This window comes from Colius striatus, unplaced genomic scaffold (assembly GCF_028858725.1).
Source record: "Colius striatus isolate bColStr4 unplaced genomic scaffold, bColStr4.1.hap1 scaffold_45, whole genome shotgun sequence".
Classification (NCBI taxonomy): Eukaryota; Metazoa; Chordata; class Aves; order Coliiformes; family Coliidae; genus Colius; species Colius striatus.
Window position 1 is genome coordinate 1,645,811 of NW_026908526.1, and position 27,485 is coordinate 1,673,295.

General features: G+C 58.9%; 1 protein-coding gene across 1 annotated transcript in view; it reads right to left on the reverse strand.

The window, feature by feature from the left end:
* Positions 1-26,849, reverse strand: part of LOC133629452 (antigen WC1.1-like) — a 189,664-nt gene extending 162,815 nt beyond the window's left edge. Inside the window, exons 1-8 of the mRNA XM_062020084.1 lie at positions 26,740-26,849; positions 25,668-25,738; positions 25,210-25,350; positions 24,146-24,331; positions 23,477-23,782; positions 22,488-22,708; positions 21,996-22,362; positions 21,439-21,753 (exon numbers count right to left, since the gene is read on the reverse strand). Coding sequence (XP_061876068.1) covers positions 21,439-21,753; positions 21,996-22,362; positions 22,488-22,708; positions 23,477-23,782; positions 24,146-24,331; positions 25,210-25,350; positions 25,668-25,738; positions 26,740-26,849 — 1,717 coding nt within the window. The remainder of the gene's footprint in view (positions 1-21,438; positions 21,754-21,995; positions 22,363-22,487; positions 22,709-23,476; positions 23,783-24,145; positions 24,332-25,209; positions 25,351-25,667; positions 25,739-26,739) is intronic.
* Between the last annotated feature and the right edge of the window lie 636 nt (positions 26,850-27,485).

The window sequence follows — 27,485 nt, forward strand, 5'->3', positions numbered from 1 at the left end:
ACCTTGCAAACCCACGCATCTTGCAGGCCCTGGATCCGTTGCCCCACTCCGCCGTCACCCCGACAACGGGTTCATTGTGACGCAGGCCGCTTCCGCCTATAACCTTGCAAACCCAGGCCTCCTGCGTGCCCTGGGTCCGTTGCCCCTCTCCGCCGTCACCACAAAAACGAGTTCATTGGGACGCAGGCCGCCCCAGACCAAACCTTGCAAACCCAGGCCTGCTGCGGGCCCTGGGTCCGTTGCCCCTCTCCGCCATCACCCCGACAACGGCTTCCTTGTGACGCCGGTCGCCCCCAGTCAAATTCCGCAAGCCCAGTCCTGCTTCGGGTCCGGGGTCCGTTGCCCCTCTCCACCATAACCCCGACAACAGATTGTGACACAGGCCGCCCCTGACAAAACCTGGCAAACCCAGGCCTGCTGCGGGCCCTGGGTCCGTTGCCCCTCTCCGCCATCACCCCGACAACGGCTTCCTTGTGACGCCGGTCGCCCCCAGTCAAATTCCGCAAGCCCAGTCCTGCTTCGGGTCCGGGGTCCGTTGCCCCTCTCCACCATAACCCCGACAACAGATTGTGACACAGGCCGCCCCTGACAAAACCTGGCAAACCCAGGCCTGCTGCGGCCCCTGGGTCCGTTGCCCCTCTCCGCCGTCAGCCCGACAACGGGTTCATTGTGACACAGCCTGTCCCCGCCCAAATTCCGCAAACCCAGGCCCGCTGCGGGCCCGGGGACCTTTGCCCCTCTCCGCCATCACCCCGACAACGGCTTCCTTGTGACACAGGCCGCCCCCGCCCAAACCTTGCAAACCCAGGCCTCCTGCATGCCCTGGGTCTGTTGTCCCTCTCCGCCGTCACCCCAATAAAGGATTCATTGTGACGCACGCCGCCACTGCCAAAACATTGCAAACCCACGCCTGCTGCGAGCCCTGTGATCCTTGCAGCTCTCTGCCGTCACCCCCACAATGGCTTCCTTGTGACGCAGGCCGCCCCTGCCCAAATTCCACAAACTCACGCCTGCTACGGGCCCGGGGTCCGTTGCATCGCTCCTCCGTCACCCCGACAACGGGTTCATTGTGACGCAGGAAGCCCGCGCCCAAACCTTGCAAACCCAGGCCTGCTGCGGGCCCTGGGTCCGTTGCCCCTCTCTGTCATCACCCCGACCACGGCTTCCTTGTAACGTAGGCCCCTCCTGACAAAACCCCGCAAACCCAGGCCTGCTGCAGGCCCAGGGTCCGTTGCCCCTCTCCTCCGTCACCCTGACAATGCCTTCCTTGTGACGTAGGCCGCCCCTGTCCAAACCCAGCAAGCCCAGGCCCGCTGCAGCCCCGGGGTTTTTTACCCCTCTCCAACGTCATTCCGACAACAGCTTGTGACGCAGGTCCCCCCCGCCCAAACCTTGCAAACCCAAGCCTACTACAGGCCCTGGGTCTGTTGCCCCTCTCCGCCGTCACCCCGACAACGACGTCCCTATGACGCAGGCCGCCACCACCCAAATTCCGCAAACCCAGGCCCGCTGCGAGCCTGGGGACCGTTGCCCCTCTCCGCTGTCACCCCGACAACGTGTTCCTTGTGACGCAGGCCGCCCCCGCGCAAATTCCGAAAACCCAAGCCTGCTACGGGGCCGGGGACCGTTGCCCCTCTCTGCCGTCACCCCGACAACAGGTTCATTGTGACGCAGGCCGCCCCCGCTCAAATTTCGCAAACCCAGGCCTGCTATGGGCCTTGGGTCCGTTGCCCCTCTCCGCTGTTACCCCGACAACGACTTCCTTGTGATGCAGGCCAACCCTGACCAAACCTTGCAAACCCAGGCCTGCTGCGGTCCCGGGTTTTTTTGTCCCTCTCCGCCGTCACCCCGACAACAGGTTCATTGTGACGCACGCCGCCCCCGCCTAAACCTTGCAAAGCCACGCCTGCTGTGAGTCCTGGGTCCGTTGCCCCTCTCCGTCGTCACCCCGACAATGGCTTCCTTGTGACGCAGGCCGCCCCCGCCCAAACCTTGCAAACCCACACCTGCTACGGGTCCTGGGTCCGTTGTACCTCTCCGCCGTCATTTCAATAACGGCTTCCTTCTGACGCAGGCCTCCCCCGCCCAAATTCCGCAAACGCAGGCCTGCTACGGGCCTTGGGTCCATTGCCCCTCTGCGCCGTCACCCTGACAACAGGTTCATTGTGGCGCAGGCCGCCCCCGCCCATACTCCGCAAACCCAGGCCCGCTGCAAGCCTGGGGTCCGTTGCCCCTCTCCACCGTCACCGCGACAACAGGTTCATTGTGACGCGGGCCGCCCCCGCCCAAACCTTCCAAACCTAGGCCTGCTGTGGACCCTGGGTCCGTTGCCCCTCTCCACCGTCACCCCGATAACGGGTTCACTTTGATGCAGGCCGCCCCCGCCCAAACTCTGCAAACCCAGGCCTGCTACAGGCCCTGGGTCTGATTCCCCTCTTCGCCCTCACCGCGACAAGGACTTCCCTGTGATGCAGCCTGCCCCCGCGCAAATTCTGCAAACCCAGGCCTGCTACGGGCCCAGGGTCTGTTGCAGCTCTCCTCCCTCACCCCGAAAACGAATTCATTGTGACAGAGGAAGCCCCCGCCCAAACCTTACAAACCCAGGCCTGCTGCAGGCCCTGGGTCTGTTGCCCCTCTCCTCCGTCACCCCGACAACGACTTCCCTGTGACGCAGGCCGCCCCCGCCCAAATTCCGCAAACCCAGGCCCGCTGCGAGCCTGGGGACCGTTGACCCTCTCCGCCGTCACCCCAACAATGGGTTCATTGTGACACAGGCCGCCCCCGCAGAAACCCTGCAAACACAGCCCTGCTGCGGGCCCGGGGTTTTTTCCCCACTCCGTCATCACCCCAACAACGGGTTCATTGTTACACAGGCCGCCCCAGCCAAAATTTTGCAAACCCAGACCCGCTGCGAGCCTGGGGACCGTTGCCTCTCTTTGCCGTCACTCTGAGAACGGCTTCTTTGTGACGCAGGCCGCCACCGCCCAAACTCCGCAAACCCAGGCCTGCTATTGGTCCGGGATCCGTTGCCCCTCTCCGCCGTCACCCCGACAACAGGTTCATTGTGAAGCAGGCCGTCCCCGCCAAAACCTTGCAAACCCACGCCTGCTGCGGGCCCTGGGTCCGTTGCCCCTCTCCGCCGTCACCCCGACAACGACTTCCTTATGACGCAGGCCGCCCCCGCCAAAATTCCGCAAACCCAGGCCCGCTAAAGGCCTGGGGACCGTTACCCCACTCCGCCGTCACCCTGACAATGTGTTAATTGTGACGCAGGTCGCCTTTGCCCAAACCTTGAAAACCCATGCCTGCTGCGGGCCCTGGGTCCGTTGCCCCCCTCTGCCGTCACGCCGACAACTTCTTCCTTGTTTCGCAGGCTGACCCCGCCCAAATTCCGCAAATGTAGGCCTGCTACGGGCCCGGGGTCCGTTCCCCTCTCCGCCGTCACCCCGACAACGGCTTCCTAGTGACGCAGGCCACCGCCACCCATATTCCGCAAACGCAGGCCCGCTCCGAGCCTGAGGACCGTTGCCCCTCTCCGCTGTTTCCCCGACAACGGGTTCATTGTGACACAGGCCATCCCTGACCAAATCTTGAAAATCCAGGCCTTCTATGGGCCCGGGGTCCGTTGCCCCTAACCGCCAGCACCCCGACAACATGTTCATTGTGACGCAGTCCGCTCCCGCCCAAACCCCGCAATCCCAGGCCCGCTGCAGGCCCGGAATTTTTTGCCCCTCTAGGCCGTCACCCTGACAACGGCTTCCTTGTGACGCAGGCCGCCCCCGCCCAAATTCCGCAAACCCAGGCATGCTACGGGCCCGGGGTCCGTTGCCCCTCTGGGCCGTCACCCCGACAACAGCTTCATTGTGATGCGGGCCGCCCCCACCAAAACCTTGCAAACCCAGGCCTGCTGCAGGCACTAGGTCCGTTGCCCTTCTCCGCTATCACCCCGACAACGGGTTCACTGTGACGTAGGCTACCGCCACCCAAACCTTGAAAACAGATACCTGTGAGGGCGCTCAGTCCATTGCCCCTCTCCGCCGTCACCCCGACAATGGGTTCATTGTGACGCAGACCACGCCCGCCCAAACCTTGCAAACCCAGGCCTTCTGCTGTCCCTGGGTCTGTTGCCCCTCTCCGCCGTAATCCCGACAACGACTTCCCTGTGACGCAGGCCGCCCCCGCCCAAATTCCGCAAACCCAGGCCCGCTGCGAGCCTAGGGACCATTACCCCTCTCCGCTGTCACCACGAAAACGGGTTCATTGTGACACAGGCTGCCCCTGACCAAATTCCACAAACTACGGGCCTGCTGCGGGCCCGGTGTTTTTTGTCCCTTTCCGACGTCGCCCTGACAACGACTTCCCTGTGAGGCAGGCAGCCCCCGCCCAAGTTCTGGAAACCCAGGCCCGCTGTGGGCCTGGGGACTGTTGCCCCTCTCCGCCATAACCCCGACAACAGGTTCATTGTGAGGCGGGCCGCCCCCACCCAAACCTTGAAACCCAGGCCTGCTGCGCACCCTGGGTCCGTTGCCCCTCTTCGCCATCACCCTGACAACAGGTTCATTGTGATGCAGGCCGCCCCCACCCAAACCTTGCAAACCCAGGACTGCTGCGGGCCCGGTGTTTTTTGCCCCTCTCCGCCGTCACCTCAACAATGACTTCCCTGTGACGCAGGCCACCCCCGCCCAATTACCGCAAACCAAGGCCCGTTGCGAGTCTGGGTACCGTTGCCCCTCTCCGCGTTACCCCTACAACGGGTTCATTGTAACACAGGCCGCCCACGCCCAAATTCCGCAAACCCTGGCCCGCTGCGAGCCTGGGGACTGTTGCCCCTCTCCGTCGTTACCCCGAAAACACGATCATTGTGACGCAGGCCGCCCCAGGCCAGATTCCACAAACCCAGACCCGCTGCGGGCCCGGGATCCGTTGCCCCTCTCCGCTGTCACCCCGACAACAGCTTCATTGTGACGCAGGCCGCCCCCACCCAAACCTTGCAAAGCCAGGCCTGCTGCGGGCCCTGGGTCTGTTGCCCCTCTCCGCTGTCACCCCAACAACAGCTTGATTGTGACGCAGGCCGCTTCTGCCCTAATTCCACAAACCCACGCCAGCTACGAGCTTGGGGTCCGTTGCCCCTCTCCACCGTCACCGCGACAACAGGTTCATTGTGACGCGGGCCGCCCCCGCCCAAACCTTCCAAACCTAGGCCTGCTGTGTACCCTGGGTCCGTTGCCCCTCTCCACCGTCACCCCGATAACGGGTTCACTTTGATGCAGGCTGCCCCCGCCCAAACTCTGCAAACCCAGGCCTGCTACAGGCCCTGGGTCTGATTCCCCTCTTCGCCCTCACCGCGACAAGGACTTCCCTGTGACGCAGCCTGCCCCCGCGCAAATTCTGCAAACCCAGGCCTGCTACGGGCCCAGGGTCTGTTGCAGCTCTCCTCCCTCACCCCGAAAACGAATTCATTGTGACAGAGGAAGCCCCCGCCCAAACCTTGCAAACCCAGGCCTGCTGCAGGCCCTGGGTCTGTTGCCCCTCTCCTCCGTCACCCCGACAACGACTTCCCTGTGACGCAGGCCACCCCCGCCCATATTCCGCAAACCCAGGCCCGCTGCGAGCCTGGGGACCGTTGACCCTCTCCGCCGTCACCCCGACAATGGGTTCATTGTGACACAGGCCGCCCCCGCACAAACTCTGCAAACACAGCCCTGCTGCGGGCCCGGGGTTTTTTTCCCCACTCCGTCATCACCCCAACAACGGGTTCATTGTTACACAGGCCGCCCCAGCCAAAATTTTGCAAACCCAGACCCGCTGCGAGCCTGGGGACCGTTGCCCCTCTTTGTCGTCACTCTGAGAACGGCTTCTTTGTGACGCAGGCCGCCACCGCCCAAACTCCGCAAACCCAGGCCTGCTATTGGTCAGGGATCCGTTGCCCCTCTCCGCCGTCACCCCGACAACAGGTTCATTGTGAAGCAGGCCGTCCCCGCCCAAACCTTGCAAACCCACGCCTGCTGCGGGCCCTGGGTCCGTTGTCCCTCTCCGCCGTCACCCTGACAACAGGTTCATTGTGATGCAGCCCACCAACAGCCAAACCTTGCAAAACCAGGCCTGCTATAAAACCGGGGTCCGTTGCCCCTCTCCGCCGTCACCCCGACAACGACTTCCTTATGACGCAGGCCGCCCCCGCCAAAATTCCACAAACCCAGGCCCGCTAAAGGCCTGGGGACCGTTACCCCACTCCGCCGTCACCCTGACAATGTGTTAATTGTGACACAGGTCGCCTCTGCCCAAACCTTGAAAACCTAAGCCTGCTGCGGGCCCTGGGTCCGTTGCCCCTCTCTGCCGTCACCCCGACAACAGGTTCATTGTGACGTAGGCCGCCCCCGCTCAAATTTCGCAAACCCAGGCCTGCTATGGGCCTTGGGTCCGTTGCCCCTCTCCGCTGTTACCCCGACAACGACTTCCTTGTGATGCAGGCCAACCCTGACCAAACCTTGCAAACCCAGGCCTGCTGCGGTCCCGGGTTTTTTTGTCCCTCTCCGCCGTCACCCCGACAACAGGTTCATTGTGACGCACGCCGCCCCCGCCTAAACCTTGCAAAGCCACGCCTGCTGTGAGTCCTGGGTCCGTTGCCCCTCTCCGTCGTCACCCCGACAACGGCTTCCTTGTGACGCAGGCCGCCCCCGCCCAAACCTTGCAAACCCACACCTGCTACGGGTCCTGGGTCCGTTGTACCTCTCCACCGTCATTTCAATAACGGCTTCCTTCTGACGCAGGCCTCCCCCACCCAAATTCCGCAAACGCAGGCCTGCTACGGGCCTTGGGTCCATTGCCCCTCTGCGCCGTAACCCTGACAACAGGTTCATTGTGGCGCAGGCCGCCCCCGCCCATACTCCGCAAACCCAGGCCCGCTGCAAGCCTGGGGTCCGTTGCCCCTCTCCACCGTCACCGCGACAACAGGTTCATTGTGACGCGGGCCGCCCCCGCCCAAACCTTCCAAACCTAGGCCTGCTGTGTACTCTGGGTCCGTTGCCCCTCTCTGCCGTCACCCCGATAACGGGTTCACTTTGATGCAGGCCGCCCCCGCCCAAACTCTGCAAACCCAGGCCTGCTACAGGCCCTGGGTCTGATTCCCCTCTTCGCCCTCACCGCGACAAGGACTTCCCTGTGACGCAGCCTGCCCCCGCGCAAATTCCGCAAACCCAGGCCTGCTACGGGCCCAGGGTCTGTTGCAGCTCTCCTCCCTCACCCCGAAAACGAATTCATTGTGACAGAGGAAGCCCCCGCCCAAACCTTGCAAACCCAGGCCTGCTGCAGGCCCTGGGTCTGTTGCCCCTCTCCTCCGTCACCCCGACAACGACTTCCCTGTGACGCAGGCCGCCCTCGCCCATATTCCGCAAACCCAGGCCCGCTGCGAGCCTGGGGACCGTTGACCCTCTCCGCCGTCACCCCGACAACGGGTTCATTGTAACACAGGCCGCCCACGCCCAAATTCCGCAAACACAGCCCTGCTGCGGGCCCGGGGACTGTTGCCCCTCTCCGTCGTTACCCCGAAAACACGATCATTGTGACGCAGGCCGCCCCAGGCCAGATTCCACAAACCCAGACCCGCTGCGGGCCCGGGATCCATTGCCCCTCTCCGCCGTCACCCCGACAACAGCTTCATTGTGACGCAGGCCGCCCCCACCCAAACCTTGCAAAGCCAGGCCTGCTGCGGGCCCTGGGTCTGTTGCCCCTCTCCGCTGTCACCCCAACAACAGCTTGATTGTGACGCAGGCCACTTCTGCCCTAATTCCACAAACCCACGCCAGCTACGAGCTTGGGGTCCATTGCCCCTCTCCGTCGTCACGCTCACAACAGGTTCATTGTGTAGCAGGCCGCCCCCGACCAAACATTACAAACCCAGGCCTGCTGCCGGCCCTGGGTCTCTTGTCCTCCGCCATCACCCCGACAACGGCTTCCTTGTGATGCAGGCCGCCCCCGCTTAAATTCCGTAAACCCAGACCCGCTGCGGGCCCGTTGACCGTTGCCCCTCTCCGCTGTTACCCCGACAACGACTTCCCTGTGACGCAGGCTGCCCCCGCCAAATTCCGCAAACCCAGGCCTGCTGCGAGCCTTGGGACCGTTGCCCTTCTCATCCATCTCCCCGACAACAGGTTCATTGTGATGCAGGCTGCCCCCGCCCAAACCCCGCAAACCCAGGCCCACTGCGAGCCTGGGGACCGTTTCCCCTCTCCGCCATCACCCCGACAACAGGTTCATTGTGACGCAGGCCGCCCCGCCCACACCTTGCAAACCCAGGCCTACTGCGGGCCCTGGGTCTGTTGTCCGTCTCCACCGTCACCCCGACAACGGCTTCCTTGTAACGCAGGCCGCCCCTGCCCAAACCCCGCAAACCCAGGCCTGCTACGGGTCCGATGTCCGTTGCCCTTCTCATCCATCTCCCCGACAACAGGTTCATTGTGACACAGGCCACCCCCGACAAAACCTGGCAAAGCCAGGCCTGCTGCGGCCCCTGGGTCCATTGTCCCTCTCCGCCGTCAGCCCGACAGCGGGTTCATTGTGACGCAGGCTGCCCCCGCCCAAATTCCGCAAACCCAGGCCCGCTGCGAGCCTGGGGACCGTTGCCCCTCTCCGTCGTCACCCCAACAACGACTTCCTTGTGACGCAGGCTCCCCCGCCCAAACCCCGCCAACCCAGGCCTGCTGCGGGCCTGGGTTTTTCTGCCCCTCTCCTCCGTCACTCTGACAACGGCTTCCTTGTGACGCCTGCCACCCCCGCCCAAATTCCGCAAACCCAGGCCTCCTGCGGGCCCGGGGACCGTTGCCCCTCTCCGCCGTCACCCCGACAATGGCTTCCTTGTGACACAGGCCGCCCCCGACCAAACCTTGCAAACCCAGGCCTGCTACGGGCCCTGGGTCTGTTGCCCCTCTCCGCCGTCACCCCGACAACGGCTTCCTTGTGACGCAGGCCGCCACCACCCAAATTACGCAAACCCACGCCTGCTAAGGGCCCGGGGTCTGTTGCCCCTCTCCACCATCACGTCGACAACGGGTTCATTGTGACGCAGGAAACCCCCGGCCAAATTCTGCAAACCCAGGCCTGCTACGTGCCCCTGGTCCGTTGCCCCTCTCCACCGTCACCCCGACAACAGGTTCATTGTGACGCAGACCGCCCCTGACCAAACCATGTAAACCCAGGCCTGCTACGTGCCCCGGGTCCGTTGCCCCTCTCCGCCGTCACCGCGACAATGGCTTCCTTGTGACGAAGGACGCCCCCGCCCAAATTCCGCAAACCCAGGCCTGCTACGGGTCCGGGGTCTGTTGCCCCTCTCTTCCGTCACCCTGACAACGGGTTCATTGTGACGCAGGCCGTCCCTGCCCAAACCTTGCAAACTGTCCTGGTTTGAGCCAGGGTAGAGTTAATTCCCATGAGGAACCAGGAAAGGGCACAGCCTGAACAGCTGACCCAGGCTGGCCAGCAGGTATTTGATACCATCCTAACCGTCATGCCCAGGGTACTGGTGGTGGCTGGCTGGAATAAGCTGTTCCCCGGAATAAGCTCTCGGTCGCCGGTTGGGAGCAGTCGCTCTCGTCGGGTCCCGGGTGCTGAGCAACTGTATCACTCACCAGTTTTCTTTGTAATATCCCCTTGTCTTTGTTCAATTTCCCCAGTAAACTGTTCTTATTTCAACTTACGTGGGCTCTTTTACTTTTTTCCTCCCTCTCCGATCCCCTCCACATTCCGTCGGGAGGGGGAGGAGTTGCGGTTTCCTTCCCCTTTGCTCCGGCTGGGCAAAACCACGACATTTATTGGCGCCCAACGTGGGGCCCGCGAGGTTGAAATAGAACAGAGTGGGTTTAAACAAAATCCTTGTGTACACTCCTGACACTAGCTGATTGCTGATCACAATGTTGGCTGATATGCTCGTATGGTGGTATTACATGTCCTCTTATCTGCATCATGTATGTCCTGTGATAGTGTTTCTCGTCGGTGGAAAATGTATAAAAATTCCCATGCTACTGCACTGGATGGGATTGGCTTATGATATGATTTTGTCGTGGGTTATTAAGTTGGGTTGGAATGTGTACATGGCTTTTCTATCTCTTCCACACTTTCTCCTAGAACTTAATAATGGCACTCAATTTATGGGAAAAGCTGACGTGTAATTGCTCCCACTATGTCACTTACCCTCATTCCTTCAAGGTGCTTCTAATGGATTCTAACAATAATACTCTGAATGTTCTAATTACCATGTTTGTATTATTTTCCCATGTTTTCACCTCAGCTTGGATTGTAACATTTTTTTGAGAGCTGTGAGGAGAGGCATACAGAATTTGGAGAACACAGGAACCCATTCCTAACTCAGCTGTGCCAGAACCAGTTGCTGTTCCAACTCCAGCAGTGGATGTTGCAGTTGCAGCTGTGAACACTCATATCCAGACTGCTGACACCATTGCTGTTACCACTGTGGACACTCATACCCAGACTGAGAATATTGTTGTTGTGTCCAATCAGACTGCTGCTACAACTGTGGATGCTCAAACCCAGACTGTTGCTGCTACAACTGCGGCCACTCAAACTGAGACAACCAATACAATTGCTGTTGAATCAATCTGTGCCAGTATCAGTTGCCCCTGTACAGAAAAAGAAATACACAAAAAGACCAGTTTGCAGCACTAAGGATGAAGATGAACAAAGGACACCACAGAGGGAAGAAGAGTTGGAGCCAGAGATAATCAGCCGGTCCTTGTCCCTGAGTGAGCTGCGAGATGTGCGGAAAGATTACAACCGTCGCCCAGGTGAGCACATTATCACCTGGATGCTCCGATGCTGGGAAAATGGAGCCCACAGTTTGGACTTAGAGGACAAGGAAGCCAGGCAATTGGGCTCCTTGTCCCGGGACGGGGGCATTGGTAAGGCTATGGGAAGATCGTCACAGGCCCTCAGCCTCTGGAGGCGACTTTTGTTGGGCGTGAAGGAAAGATACCCCTTCAAGGAAGATATTACAAGCCCCCCAAGCAAGTGGACCACCATGGAGAAAGGCATTCAATATTTGAGGGAGTTAGCTGTGCTGGAGCTTATTTATAATGACTATGCACCCACAGACCCAGATGAAGTTCAATGCACACGAGTTATGTGGCGAAAGTTCCTATGAAGTGCACCACCAAACTATGCCAGTTCGTTGGCAGTTGTCTCCTGGAAAGAAGATGAGAGGCAAACGGTGGAACAAAGAGCTGCTCAGCTTCGGCAATATGAAGAAAATGTGTCTTGTCCCCTACAGGCTGTTGTTTCAGCTGTAGAGAAAATGTCACAGAAGCTTGACCAATTCGTGTCTCGCTCTCCACCTGCCAGTACTCCAGCTGTTAAGAATAAGCGTCCCGGTGCTCAAGAGTAGGAACATAAGGAGTATACACCCCAGGATGTTTCACGGTCCCATCCACAGGACCAAGGAGACAATATGAGCAAGTGGGATAGGCCACCTACCCCATCTACTCCAAGATCACCCACTCCAAGAGCACAGGCACAGGAGTTGCGGAAAGGAAGGGTTAAAAGAAGTAACTCTCCTTGGAGGAATGCCACTCCAGTTTCCAGTGAGCAACCCCCTAGACAAGATAGGAGGATTGATTTCAATTCTGATTCCCTCGAGGGGACCTCTGGTGTTTCCTGGGAAACAGTAAATGATGACTGCGATGACCAGTATTAGGGGGGTCCTGCCTCCAGCCAGGTGGAGGAAAGGGATAATCGGGTTTATTGGACTGTGTGGATTCGTTGGCCTGGCACATCAGATCCACAAGAATACAAGGCTTTAGTGGACACCAGTGCACAATGTACTCTGATGCCATCAAATTTTAAAGGGACAGAATCCATTTGTATTTCTGGAGTGACAGGGGGATCTCAACAGCTATCTGTATTAGAAGCTGAAGTGAGTCTGACTGGCACAAATTGGCAAAAGCATCCTATTGTGACAGGACCCAAAGCTCCATGTATCTTAGGCATAGATTATCTTAAGAGAGGGTATTTTAAGGACCCAAGAGGATACAGGTGGGCCTTTGGTGTGGCTGCAGTGGAGGCAGAAGAGATTGAACAATTATCCAGCATGCCTGGCCTTTCAGAGGACCCTTCTGTTGTGGGGTTGCTGAAGGTTGAGGAGCAACAGGTGCCAATTGCAACCACAACAGCGCACCGTCGGCAATACCGCACCAACAGAGACTCTGTGATTCCCATTCATAAGTTGATTCGCCAACTGGAGAGCCAAAGAGTGATCAGCAAAACTCACTCACCCTTTAACAGCCCTATATGGCTGGTACAAAAGTCTACTGGAGACTGACAGTAGACTATGGTGGCCTGAATGAAGTCACGCCACCGCTGAGCGCGGCTGTGCCAGACATGCTGGAACTGCAATACGAACTGGAGTCCAAGGCAGTCAAATGGTATGCCACCATTGATATTGCCAATGCATTCTTCTCAATCCCTTTAGCAAAAGAGTGCAGGCCTCAGTTTGCTTTCACTTGGAGAGGGGTGCAGTATACTTGGAATCGACTGCCCCAGGGGTGGAAACACAGCCCCACCATTTGCCATGCACTGATCCAGGCCACGCTGGAGGAGGGTGAGGCCCCAGAACATCTGCAATACATTGATGATATTGTGGTGTGGGGTGACTCAGCAGTGGAAGTCCTTGATAAAGGAAAGAAAAGAATTCAAATTCTTCTAAAGGCTGGCTTTGCCATTAAATGCAGGAAAGTCAAAGGACCTGCACAGGAGATCCAGTTTTTAGGAGTAAAATGGCAGGATGGACGTCGTCATATTCCAATAGAGGTGATAAACAAGATTGCAGCCATGTCTCCACCAACTAACAAAAAGGAAACACAAGCTTTCCTAGGTGTTGTGGGTTTTTGGAGAATGCACATTCCAAATTACAGTATGATTGTGAGCCCCCTCTACCGTGTGACACAGAAGAAGAATGATTTTGAATGGGGTCCTGAGCAGCAACAATGTTTTGTACAAATTAAACAGGAGATTGTTCATGCGATGGCGCTTGGGCCAGTCCGGACAGGACCAGATGTTAAAAATGTGCTCTACACCACAGCTGGGGAGAATGGCCCTACTTGGAGTCTTTGGCAGAGAGCACCTGGGGAGGGTCGAGGCCGACCCCTCGGGTTCTGGAGTCGGGGATACAGAGGATCCGAGGCCCGATACACTCCAACCCAGAAAGAGATACTGGCAGCATATGAAGGAGTTCAAGGTGCGTCAGAAGTGATTGGCACAGAAACACAACTCTTCCTGGCAGCTCGACTGCCAGTGCTGGGCTGGATGTTCAAGGGGAAGGCATTCCCTACGCATCATGCAACTGATGCTACATGGAGTAAGTGGATCGCACTGATCACACAACGAGCTCGCATAGGGAAGCCTAGTCGCCCTGGGATCCTGGAGGTGATCACAAACTGGCCAGAGTGTGAAGATGGTGAAATATCACCAGAGAAGGTGACACGTGTTGACGAGGCCCCATCGCATGATGAACTGTCAGAAGATGAGAAGCGGTATGCCCTGTTCACTGATGGGTCCTGTTGCCTTGTGGGGAAGCATCGGAGATGGAAGGCAGCTGTATGGAGTCACCTACGCAAAATTTCAGAAGCTGTAGAAGGAGAGGGTGAATCCAGCCAGTTTGCAGAGGTAAAAACCATCCAGTTGGCTTTAGACATTGCTGAACGGGAAAAATGGCCAAGGATCTACCTCTACACTGATTCGTGGATGGTGGCAAACGCTCTATGGGGATGGCTACAGCAATGGAGACAGAACAACTGGCAACGACGGGGCAAACACGTCTGGGCTGCTCCACTATGGCAGGACATTGCTGCTTGAGTGGAGAAACTAGTTGTGAAGGTGCGCCATGCTCACGTACCCAAAAAGCGGGCCACAGAAGAACATCTGCATAACCAGCAAGTTGACAAGGCTGCTAAGATTTCTCAATTAGATCTGGATTGGCAACATAAGGGGGAGTTATTTTTAGCTCGATGGGCCCGTGATACCTCAGGTCATCAAGGCAGAGATGCTACCTATAAATGGGCTCATGATCGAGGGGTGGGCTTAACCTTGGACACTATTGCACAGGTTATCCATGAGTGTGAGACGTGCTACAATCAGACAAGCAAAACGATTGAAGCCCATATGGTATGGAGGACGATGGCAGAAATATAAATACGGAGAGGCCTGGCAGATTGATTACATCACACTGCCACAGACTCGCCAAGGCAAACGCCATGTGCTCACAATGGTGGACGCGACCACCGGCTGGTTGGAAACATATCCTGTGTCTCATGCCACCGCCCGGAGCACCATCCAGGGCCTTGAAAGGAAAGTCCTCTGGCGACATGGCACCCCAGAAAGAATTGAGTCAGACAATGGGACACACTTCAGAAACAACCTCATAGATGCCTGGGCCAAAGAGCACAGCATTGAATGGGTTTATCATATTCCCTATCATGCACCAGCCTCAGGAAAGGCTGAGCGATACAATGGGTTATTGAAAACCACACTGAAAGCAATGGGAGGTGGAACTTTCAAGCATTGGGATACACATTTGGAAAAGGCCATCTGGTTAGTCAACTCTAGAGGATCAATCGAGCTGGCCCTGCCCTTACCTATTGTAGAAGGGGACAAAGTCCCTGTGGTGCATGTAAAAGACATGTCAGGGAAGGCAGTCTGGGTGTGTCCTGCCTTGGGTAAAGGCAAACACATCCGTGGGATTATTTTTGCTCAGGGACCTGGGTGTACTTGGTGGGTGATGTGCAAGGATGGGGAGACTCAATATGTGTCTCAAGGGAATTTCATTCTGGGTGACAATAACCCGTGAATTGAATTGTATAATGATAGCTGTTAAATGTCACGATTCCTATAGTTGCTCTACGTTATGTATGTGTAGATGATTATGATGTGTAAACCTAGACATGACGTGTAGATGGTATAGAATAAGGGCTGGAATGTCCTGGTTTGAGCTAGGATAGAGTTAATTCCCGTGAGGAACCAGGAAAGGGTACAGCCTGAACAGCTGACCCAGGCTGGCCAGCAGGTATTCCATACCATCCTAACATCATGCCCAGTGTATAGGTGGGGGCTGGCCGGAAGAAGCTCTTACAGGGGCACGGTTTCTGGGTCCGTGGTCCAGAGCCATCGCCTAGGTTGGGTCCCGGGTGGTGAGCAAATGCATCATTCACAAGTTTTCTTTCTAATATCCCCTTGTCTTTGTTATAGTTGTTCCTTTTCAATTTTCCCTAGTAAATTGTTCTTATTTCAACTTAGGCGGCTCTTTAACTTTTTTCCTTTGGATCCCCTCCATGTTCTGCCTACAGAGGAGAGAGGGCGTCAGCACGGGTTTTTTCCCTTTTGCTTCGGCTGGGAAAAACCACAACAGAGCTACAAGAAAGCAGGTAAGAAGACCCCATCTGCATTGGTATGTAGGTCCCCATGTATCCTATCAGCCAGCACTGTGCCACCTTTGCATCTGCTTTCCTTTGGGGGCTATCTGCAATCCCATGCACTTTGCCTGCTCAGCTCCTATTGAAAAAATGGCTGCCAGTAGAAGTTCTGCAACTGCATTTAAGACCTACAAGAAAGCAAGTAAGCAGACCCCACCTACAGTGGTATGTAGGTCCCCATGTAGCCTATCAGCCAGCACTGTGCCACCTCTGCAGCTGCTTTCCTGTGGGATCAATCTTCAAACCTGTTCACTTGGCCTGCTCTGTTCCCACTGAAAATACGGGCTGCCAGTGGAGGTTATGCCATTGCATCTGGGAGCTACAAGAAAGCAGGCAAGCAGACCCCACCTACAGTGGTACATAGGTCCTGTATGGTACTGTAATGTCACACAGCATTGTTTAAGTGTCCAGTTATGATGTGATGTCATAGAGAACTGTTGCTGTGGCCAAATGTGTTTTGAATTCACACAGCCCCATTGCAGTGTCCAGATGTGCTGTGATGTCACACTGCCAGATTGCAGATACCAGAGGTGCTGTGATACCACAGAGCCCCGTTTAAAAATGTCCAGATGTTATGTGATGTCACAGAGCACTATTGCAATGTCCAGATGTGCTGAGATGTCACACAGCCCCGTTGCAAAGCCCAGATGTGCTGTTGTGTTACACAGCCCCATTGCAGTGCGCACATGAGCTGTGATGTCACAGAGCACTGTAGCAGTTCCCATCTGTGCTGTGATGTGACACGGGACTTCTGCAATGCCCACATGTGCTGTGATGTCACACAGCCCCATGGAAGTGCCCAGGTGGGCTGTGATGTCAAAGAGCACCATTACAAAACCCAGATGTGATGTGATTACAAACATCCCTGTTGCAGTTTCCAGAAGTTCTGTGATATCACAGAGCACTGTTGCAGTGCCCAGATATGCTCTGATGTTAAAGAGAACTGCTACAGTTCTCAGGTGTGCTGTAATGTCACAGAGCATTGTTAAAGTGTCCAGTAGTAATGCTATGTCACAGAGAACTGTTGCAGTTGCCATGTGAGCTGTGATGTCACAGAGAACTGTTGCAATGCCCAGATGTGCTGTGATGTCATGCAGCCCTGTTGCAATGCCCAGATGTGCTGTTTTGTCACACAGTCCTGTTGCAGGTCCCAGATGTGATGCCACAGAGAACTGTGGCAGTGCTCAGAAGTGCTGTGGTGCCACACAGTGCCATGGCAATGCCCAAATGTGCTCGGATGTCACATATTTCTTTTTTTCAGTGCCCAGTTTTACTGTGATGTCACAGGAAACCGTTGCAGTGCCCATGTGTGCTGGGATGTCACACAACACTATTACAATGCCCAAATGTTCCGTGATATCACAGGGTACTGCTGCAGTGCCTAGATATTCTATTGTGTCACAGACTCCTACTGCAGTTCCCACATGTGCAGTGTCCAGTTGTGATGTGATGTTCTAGAGCACTGTTGCAGTGCCCAGATGAGCTGTTCTGTCACAAAGCACTTTTATAGTGCCCAGATGTGCTTTGCTGTCACAGAGACCTGCTACAATGCCCAAATGTGCCAGGATGTCACACAGTCCTGTTTCAGTGCCCAGATATGTTGTGATGTCACACAGTCCCACTGCAAAGCTACATATGCTGTGATATCACATAGTCCTTTTGCATGTCCGAGATGTAATGTCCCAGAGAACTGTGGAAGTGCTCAGAAGTGCTGTGGTGTCACAGAGAACTCTTGCAGTGCCCAGGTGTGCTCTAATGTCACAGAGCAGTTGTGATGTGATGTCACAGAGAACTGTTGCAGTTGCCATATGAGCTGTGATGTCACAGAGAACTGTTGCAATGCCCAGATGTGCTGTGATGTGACACAAGACTTCTGCAATGCCCACATGAGCTGTGATGTCACACAGCCCCATGGAAGTGCCCAGGTGGGCTGTGATGTCACAGAGCCCCGTTACAAAACCCGGATGTGATGTGATGACAAACATCCCTGTTACTGTGTCCAGATGTGCTGTGATGTCACAGAGCACAGTTTCAGTTTCCATATGAGCTGTGATGTCACAGAGAACTGTTGAAGTGCACAGATGTGCTGTGATGTCACACTGCTTGGATACAGTTCCCAAATGTGCTGCAATGTCACAGGTTCCTACATTGACTGTGATGTCACTCAGCAGCACTGCAAACTCCAGATATTCTGTGATGTAATAGACCACAGCTTCACTGCCCAGATGTGCTGTGATGTCTAACAGCCTGGATACAGTTTCCAGATGTGCTGTGATGTCACAGAGCACAGTTTCAGTGGCCATATGAGCTGTAACGTCACAGAAGACTGTTGCAGTAACTAGAAGTGCTGTGATGTCACAGAACAATGCATCATCACAACACATCTGGGTTCTGTAACGGGGCTCTGTGACATCACAACTCATGTTGCCATTGCAGAAGTCCTGTGTAACACAACAGCACATCTGGGCACTGCTACAGTGCTCTGTGACATCCCAGCACATGTGGGCACTGCAACAGTTTCCTGTGACATCACAGTACATCAGAGCGCTGTAAAAAAGAAATGTGTGACATCCGAGCACATTTGGGCTTTGCCGTGGGACTCTGTGACACCACAGCACTTCCCAGCACTGCCACAGTTCTCTGGGACCTCACAGCATATCAGGGAACTGTTGTGTGACATCACAACACACATCAGACTCAATGGTCTTAAAGGTCTTTTCCAGCTGCAATGATTCCATAGGTCTCTGAGCTGTTGCACAGCCGTGGAGCTGAGGTGCTGAGGGACAGGGGTTGGTGATGGGCTCGGCAGGGTGAGGCTGCCGATTGGACTTGATGATCTCAAAGATCTTTTCCAACCCAAAGGATTCTTTGATTCAATGATTCTATGTCAGGATGGAAATGTCTGTGTCAGCAGGAATCTTCCCCAGGGACCAGAGGCCCTTGCAGACCCTGAGCCTGCTGTCCCCAAGACGTGCCCCTTCCCCACTGTCACGTCTTTGTGCTCTGATCCCCCCCCAGTCAGCCTTGGGGACAGCCCTTGACCCTTGGGCAGCCCGGCACCAGCTCTGGCCCAAACCCCCAAGGGATTTTAATCAGAACAAAGAGGAGGCACAGCCTGAACACAGGACACTGAAAGTAGAGGAAATGGCTGGCAAGGGCCGAGGGCTCCCTGGAGCTCAGGGCTCTCCCAGCCGCACAGCTCCCTCCTCCCTCCCAGCTGCTCCCAGCCCCGCGGCAGTGACGGGCTCTCCTGGCCCGGGGATGGGCCACCCTTGTGCCCTGAGCTGCGGTGTCACGGCCTCGCTGTCCTCAGGGGGATGTGCCAGGGACACCTCTTGGGCATCGTCGTAGCTCCAGCTCTCTGGGCACAGGCACTGGGCATCTCCCTCAGCTCCAGGGGCCCCGGCACTGCTCTGGGAGCACAGCTTTGTCTCTGCAAAGCAGCAAGGCAGGCTGTAGCACATTTGGACATCTTCCTTCCTTCTCCTCACCACTTCAGAGATGCTGAGCCCCCCTCCACCCGCCCTGTCCCTCATCCTCATACCCATCCTCTCACCTCCAGCTGCGTCCCTGGGCCCTGCTCCCTCCTCTGCTGCCCTGGGCACTTCCCAGTCTCTCTGCCCAGACACAAGGTCCTCCCCTGGGTCAGAAACCTCCCTGGCATCATCATAGCCATCTGCTGGGCCACCTTTGGGCAGGACAGGGACATCTGCAAGCATCGTACAGAGAGGAAGACGGGAGGAAGCGCAGGGACACAGCGCTCAGACAGCGGCACAGGAGATCCCCATCTGCTCCCCAACTCTGATGGTGACACTCAGGGGCACCACTGTCCATCCCGAGTCTGCAGGGATGAGACATCAACCCCTTCCTGCCCCCCAATACCTCGTGCTGACCCCAGACCGTCTTCCTCCTCACTGTCCCTGTGGTGGGGCTGCAGCTTGGTCAGGGACCCCTCCAAATAGGAGCCTGGAGAGAGGTGAGTGGGTGCTGTGGGGGTGAGCTCTGCTGACCAGGCTGCTGCTCTGTGCTGATGGGCACGGGGGACCCACAAAGCCACGGCTGAGTGGGGCGGAGGGCCCAGGACTGACCCTCTGCCCTGGGACAAACCCAGCAGGGGTGGGCAGAGCTGATGGGGAGGAAGCTTCTGTCCTGGGCCAGGACATCTCTGCTCTCCCCACATTGCTGCAGGGACTTGGGCCTGGGGGCTGCAGGGAGTCAGCTGCAGGTGGGGACCAGGGGACAGAGCGCCCAGGGATGGGCCCAGACCCACCTGATGGTTTGAATGTCTCCTGCTCCTCCCACACTGGGCTGTAACACATCTCCTGGTAAATGGCCTCAGGGAAGGGCTCCAGGGCTGTCTGGGAGCCTGTGGATAGAAGCCGCTCTGGCTCAGGGACAGGCAGCTCCCACCTTCCCTCCCCTCTGCAGCTGCCCCCTCTCTGCCCCACGGATCCACAGCACAGCCCCTGCACTGCCACGGGGAGCTGAGGGCTGGGCAGAGGAGCAGCCTGGGGCCTGACACCACGGGGATGGACCCTGCTGCCCTGCATTCCTCCTGGCACCTCCCCTGCCCCACAGCCCCCTCCAGAGCTGCCCAGAGCTCTGACACTGGCCCTTCCTCGTTTGTTTCCCCCCTGTGCCCATGTGCCCCAGCCCAGCTCTGGCCACTTCTGGCCCCATCCCCAACTCCCCCGTGTCGGGACTCTCTTCCCCTGGCTGCTGCTGGCCCATCATCAGGCAGTCAGTGGCACAGCAGCAGCACACGCCTGTGCCCCAGCTCTGCCTGTGCTGACACACACACCCCACAGCGCCCTGGCCCTGCCAAGAGGCATCTTCCCGTGGCAGCGTGGGGCAGGACCCACCTCTGCGCTCAGCCCTGGTGCTGAGCACTCTCCAGGCCAGGAGGGCCAGCAGCAGGCAGACAAGGGCTCCCAGGATCATGCACATGATGACGGGCAACGAGACGCTTCTGCTGCTGGTCGGGCGGCCCCGAGTGGGATCTGCACAGGCAGCGACACACAGAGGGAAGCACCAGGCCAAGGAGCAGTGGGGGGCTGGAGCACACCAGCCCTCACCCCCATCATCCTGTGAGTGGGCAACTCACAGCCCTCCCCACCCCCAGCACCCATAACCCGCTGCCTCTTCTTGGGAGTTTCACCCCCAGTGAGGATCCCCTTCCCTCTGGCTGGGTCACAGCCCTGCCCCGAGGAGACTCGTTGCTGATGGGAAGGACACGTCACCTGCTCCAGGGGTCGGTGCTGCTGTCCTGGGCGCAGCTGCAGAGGAGGAGAAGGAGAGATGAGCTGAGAGGTGGGTATGCGGATATGAGGAGCCTCCACACCCTCCCTGGGCAGCCTGGGCCAGGGCTCCCTCACCCCAACACCAAAGGAGTTTTTCCTTGTGTGTCAGGGGAACTTTTTGTGTTCCAGGTTTTGTCCATTAAAGCTTGTTCTGTCACTGGACAGCACAGAAATATATCACCCCCTCCCCTGACACCCACCCTTTAGGTACTTGTACACTCACACCTGAACCTCCTCTGGGGCAACTTGAGTCCCTTTCCTCTTGTCCTGTCATTCATTACTGGAGAGAAGAGACCAACTCCCACCTCATTCGGAGTTCGAACTCCGAACTCTCCTGCCAGGGAGTTGCAGAGACTGCTCCTGTCTCTCCTCAGCCTCCTCTTATCCAGGCTCAACATCCCCATTCTCTCAGCCCCTCCCCAGCTCCCTTGTGCTCCAGCTCCCTTCTGTGCTCTGCTGCCCGGCTCTGGCCACGCTGCAGCCCCTCAGTGTCCCTCTGGCAGTGAGTGAGGGGCCCAGCACTGAACACAGCCCTCGAGCTGCAGCCTCACCAGAGCCCAGCACAGGGGACAATCCCTGCCCTGCTCCTGCTGCCACCCCAGTGCTGATCCCAGCCAGCAGGGAGGAATTGCTGGGTGGATGCTGGTGCCCGTGCAGCTCAGAATTACCACGGCAGGTGATGTGGGTCACATCTCGCAGCTCGTCGCACGACCGCGGGTTCCAGGGATCGGAGGGACACAGCCAGAAGGAGCCGTGTCTCTCCTCACACTCCACATGGTCCAGCCAGGCGGGGCCAGACACTCTGCCCCGTGGCCATTGTATCTCCAGGGTCCCTTCCTTCCCGCAGCCCAGCTCCTCGCACGCCAGTGACACCGTTTTGGGGGTCATGGAGTTGGAGCAAACGCTGCCCCACGTCCCGTTGTAGAAAACCTGCAGGCGGCCGGAGCAGCCGTCGCTGTTCTCCAGCCTCAGGGCCGTGAACTCTGGCAGGGGAGGGAGACGAGTCCCTGAGGGCCGCACACCGCTGCCCTTGCCGCCCACCCCCAGGCACAGCTGAGCTCCCCAGGGACCCCGGCGGCCCCGGGGCTGCCCGTGCCTGGCTGTGCGCAGGAGGTGCCGGCGCAGGAGCTCAGCGGCAGCCCGGGCCAGCGCTGGCCGTGCCCGGCTCTCCTGCTGGCCCGGCCTCCCTGAGCACCAGCCTCCCGCCACAGCTCCCGCCACGCACCCGAGCAGACGGCTCCGGCGTCCTCTTTGTGCCCGCAGTCGTGCCGCCCCCAGGGCCCGGCCGGGCAGTCCCAGAGAGCGGCTTCGGCCCCGGAGCAGTTGACGCCGTCCAGCCAGATGTGCCCGGAGCCCTCCCCAAAGGCGGCAGAGCCCGGCGCCCGCACGGCCCCTCCGCAGCCCAGCTGCCGGCACACGACGGCGGCATCGGGCAGGTCCCAGCCGTCGTCACAGACGCTGCCCCAGCTGCCCTGGGAGTAGATCTCCACTCTCCCGGCGCAGCGCCCGGGCCCGTTCGCCAGCCGCACGCGCCGGCTCCCTGCGGTGGGGACGGAGCCCAGATGGCGGCGGGGGCCGGCTGCCCACCCACCCTGTGTCCCGGGGGGCCGTGGGGACACTCACCCTGGCAAACCACCCCCACGTCCTCCACGATCCCCGCTGCCGGCCAGGAGACGTTGCAGAGGCTCAGCTGGGCCTCGTGCCCCTGGCACCGCACCCCTCGCAGCCCCACGGGGCCCGTCCCTCGCTCGGCCTTGGGCGAGTTGTAGGCCATCTCTGCCTCTCCGCACCGCAGCTGCCGACACGCCACACGGGCCTCTGCCACGTCCCACTGCTCAGACAGGACTCTGCCCCACGTCTCCTGAAGGAAGATCTCCACTCGCCCGGCGCACCGGCTCCCTCCCCCCACCAGCCGCAGGGACCCGGAGCCAGCAGGGCCTGGGGAGTCGTGGAATCACCGATCATGGACTCACACAACCCTTTGGGCTGACAGGAAAAGCCCCTGAAGCTGCTGCAGCCCCAGCCCTGCCCTCACCCTGCCCAGCCCAGCACTGACCCACGGCCCTCAGCACCTCAGCCCCACGGCTTTGGGATCCCTTCAGGGCTGGGCTCAGGTTTCCCTAGAGCAGGCTGAGATCGGAGCTGAGGTGCTGGGTCAGTGGTGGGTTTGGCAGGGTGAGGGCAGGGCTGGGACTGAAGCAGCTTCAAGGCCTTTTCCAACCTAAACCGTTGGTTCTCTGCTGGAGATGGGCCCTGGAAGCCAGTGTCCCTGGCAGGGAGAAGAGCTGAGGAGTCTGCCCCAGCAGAAAGGACAGGTTTGGGGCTGGTGCTCACCAGAAGCCGCAGCCTGGCTCTGTGCCTCACCCCCTGCTCTGCTGCTGCTGCTGGGGGCAGCCAGGCAGCCCCGTGGGGCTGAGATCATGCCTGGGGCTATTTCTGTGTTGCTGGGACAGGGCTGTCTGCAGCCAGAGGGGTGGGATGAGCCCCACAGCCCTGTCCCGCACCCAGCGCCACGGGGGACATCAAGAGAGCCTGAGCCTGGAGGTGGCCCTTGGGGCTGCCCTGGGGGGCAGGGACAACCTGTCTCTGCAGTCCTCAGGGTTTCTGCAGGGGGAAGTGCAGCCTGGGCCTGCCCCAGGTCCCCTGCCTTGGGCTGCTGTCATGCCAGGAGACAAAGGAGCGAATCCAGGGTTTGCCAGCCCTCACCTGAGCAGATGACAGCAGCAGCATCCTCATGGGAGCACGGGGAGGCCCCCAGCACGGTCACTGGGCACTGTCCCAGGTGGGATTCAGTCCCACTGCAGCAGAACGAGTCTCTCCAGACGGGGCCCGTTCCTCTCCCAAAACTCCCTCCTCTGGGAAGGGACATGGCAAAGCCACAGCCCAGGCGGCCACAGAGGACGTGGGCGTCGGAGAGGTGCCAGCGGGAGGCACAGAGGCTGCCCCAGGTCCCCTGCACGTGCAGCTCCACCCTCCCCTCGCACGCCGTGCTGCCGTTCACCAGCCTGAACCCTGCAAGCACAGAGACAGAGAACAATGGAAGGGGATGGACTTGTGCTCTGGCTCCTTCAGGAGCTGGGGAGAGGTCAAATGGAGGAGAGCTGCCATCCTCCTCCTCCACCTCTTCCCGCATCATTGTGGGGCTGCAGACCCCACATCAGCCCCTCTGTCCTCAGGCCCAGCATGGTCCCTGCCCCGCTGCCCTGTCCCCAGCACATCCCTGGTGTTTTACACCCCAGTGAGAGTCCTTACGTGTGCAGCTGAGCCAAGTAGCAGCTCTGGGGGTGCAGAGCTGGTCTCTGGGGGTCTCCCTGGGGCACAACTGGAGGAAGGGTTCATTCCCTGCACACTGCAGCTCTCTGTCCCACATGGCACCGGTGCTGGCTCCATCACGAGCTGCCCCTCGGATGTTCAGGGCTGCCCCACACTGCAGCTCCCTGCAGACCACAGCAGCAGCTCTGGCACCAAAGGCTGAGGCACAGACACTTTTCCACTTCTCCCCATCATGGATCTCCACGTGTCCTGAGCAGTCGTTGTCCCCTCCGACCAGCCGGACAAACCCTGGAGCAGACAAATCCCCTGTGAGTTCCCAGAGCCTGCTGGCAGTTACCTGCCCTCATCCCACCTCATCTCCAAGGAGGCCACAAAGCGCCCCACAAGCTCTGCAGCAGCTCCCAGTGGATGCCGCTGTCACAAACACACCAGGAACAGTTCTGGGCTGCAACAGCTCCCAGGGTAAGGACGGGCACTGAGGACAGTGCAAGTGCTGGCAAAGCTCCTGTGGCACAGGGCAGCTGGGGTAGGCAGGAAAGGTGCAGCAACAGGTCACCCCAACTGCACGGCGTGTGTTTCTGTGGGATGCAGCTCAGAGGGTCACACTGGCAGAGGAATAAGGTGCCAATAGCCCCAGAGTCCCTTGTTATCTCCTGCTGTTCCCCAGGGCTGTGGGTGCCTCTGGCATGGTGGGACCTGGCCCGTGGCAATGCCAGACTGCTCCTGGCTTAGTGGGAGGAGGAAGATGGGAACTGAGACACAATGGAGCAGGGAGGAGGTAGGCCAGGCACCGACTGAGAGTGGGCTGAGCAACCTCAGAGTCCAGGTTTGTGGTGAGAACCTGGGCTGGGTTCCTATTGCCCTTTGTCGGGACTGGAGACACCAGCAACACCAGCTGCAGCTTGGCAATGTGACCAGCCAGCCTGGACCCTGCTCTCACACACACTCATTGCTCCTGGAGGGCACAGCCAGGTCCCTTTCTGGCCTCTTACCTGAACAGCTCACCCCAGCGTCCATGCTGTGAACACAGTTGTTCTCACCCCATCCGCTGTGTGTACAGTTGGACAGGGCAGGCTCGGAGCCACGACACTGAATATCAATCAACCAAATGGGGCCAGATCCTGGACCGAAATTTCCGTGCCGAAAAGCTTGAACAGCAGACCCACATCCCAGCTGCTTGCAAACCACTGCAGCATCTTTCAAGTCCCAGTTGACACTACAGACAGTTCCCCACTGTCCCTCGTGTTCCACCTCCACTCTCCCAGCGCAGCGGCTGCCGCCATTCACCAGCCTCAACTCTGCAGCCCCTGAAACGCCAACACGGGGCTGGTCAGGAGAGCACTGAGCTCCAGACTACAGCTCTGAGGTCCCCCCTGCCCAGCCAGAGGTAAAAGCACCTGAGGGACAGCCCTCCCCATGCTGGGCTGTCCCTGGGGCAGTCTGGGGGTCCCTTTTCTCCCCAGCTCTGCAAAGGGCTGAGGCTGCCCAGCAGCAGACCTGCTGTACCATTCACAGCCCCACAGCCTGCAGCACATCCCCACTAATTCAAACCCCCCTTTCCCATGTCCCCTCTCTCCTCCCCAGCACAGCAACCTCTGTATGGCCCCATGTCCCAGCCCCACACCTCCCTCTCCCACCCACACAGGCACAGCATCGACTCCCTTGAGCACCTTCTGCCCCTCGTCCCAGCGGCACCTGTGAAGAAACCGAATTGCCAGAGGTATCCCGATGAGCACGCTGGTGCCCACTGGCCCTGGGCTATGGGACAAGGGAGCCAGCACTTACCCCTGCACAGCTGCAGCCCGAGGAGCAGCCACAGCACCCGAGGCCACAGGAGTCCCTCCGTGCCCATCCTGAGCCTCCTGCCCCACGGGCACAGCCCTGCTGCTCCCCACTCCCCAGCACGGCTCCCGCACCCTCGTGGGGCTGCTGCTGATGGGAGGGTGAGATCTCTGAGAGATGCCAACGCAGCTGCAGGAGCCAATCCAAGCAGCAGCACCTTTTGAGATGTGATCAGGAGCTCTCTCCCCTCTGACACAGCTCAGCCCGCCAATGAGCTTCTCCAGTGCCCTTCATGCCCATATATGAGGGACACCACGGTCCCAATGCAGGTGCCACGGCTGCTGCCTTGGGGCAGAGTTACGGGCCGAGGCAGGCGCAGAGGGGAAATGGGTCTCCAGGCCCTCAACTGGGAGCACTGGGAGCACTGGGAGCACTGAGCATCCCCAGGGTACACTCATCAGAGAACCCACAAGGGCAGCGTCCAGCAGCCCCCGAGCTGTGGGGCTGCACTGGGTCTGTGTCTGGGTGGACAGGGAACAGCCCCTGCCCTGCTGCAGCCCCTGTGGGACAGCCCTGGGCTGGGGGCAGAGCTGCAGTCCCGGCCTGCAGGAGCATCCCTCCTGGAGAGCCTCAGGACAGGGCCCCGGCAGGAGCCGCGCTGGGACACGTCCCCAGCCCAGCAGCAGGAGAGGCCCCAGCGTGTCCCCAACCATCCCCGTGTCCCCCAGGGGCCGTTGTTCCCTGCAGGCAGATGCATCGGGAGCTGCAGCTGCAGCTGCACAAACCGCAGCCCCCGCGGCCTCGCAGCACTCGCTGCGCTTCCCCCACAGCGCCCGGCCAGGAAGCCTGAGGTTTCCTCCTGGCACCCAGCCCAGGCACAGCCCCGCGGGGCCCCGACACACCCCCAGCCCCACTGCTCCTGCCGGGGCTGCTCCTTCGGCCTCGCAGAGACGCCAATCGCAGCTCCTGGCCCCTGGGACGGCCTCGCTGCACACGGATGCTCCACACTGAGCCCCACGGCCATGGGGGACACTGCAGGGATGTCACCTCACACCCACATACAGGCACCCCTGACGTGTTGTTCCCACTTTCTCACTCCCTTCTGCTACAGCAGCTTCTTCCCCTTCTCCAGTCCGTCCATCACAGAGGCCTTACCTCCATCACTCACTGGCCAGGCTTTGGGCAGCAGCGGGTCCAGCCCAGAGCTGACTGGCCCTGGCCCTGGCAGGTACAGGGGAAGCTCTGGAAACACCTCCTGCTCAACAACAACCTGCAGCTGCTCAACAACTTGGGCAACTTCATCAACAGGTTGTGTGCCAGGCTGGCAGGGGGCTGCTCCTCGTGCCCAGGCTGTGCTCTCCTCACACTCTGCTCCCCCCGTTTCACAGAGCGAGCGTGTTTGTAAGTTCTTTGGTGGCATCATCCCTGACACGATCTAGACCCCAGATGACAAGAGGGTCTTGGTCCGTGTCACCCTTGAACTGCACCAGTGCCACCAGTTGCTGGAAAAAGCCCAATAGATACCCAAAAATCTTGAGGTTGGTCACAAGAGCTGGGGGAGGAGTGGTGATCCCCCAGAGTGCTGATCAATGGCACAGAGTCGAGTTGGAGGCCTGTGGCCAGTGGAGTTCCACAGGGGTGGGTTCTGGGGCCAGTCTTG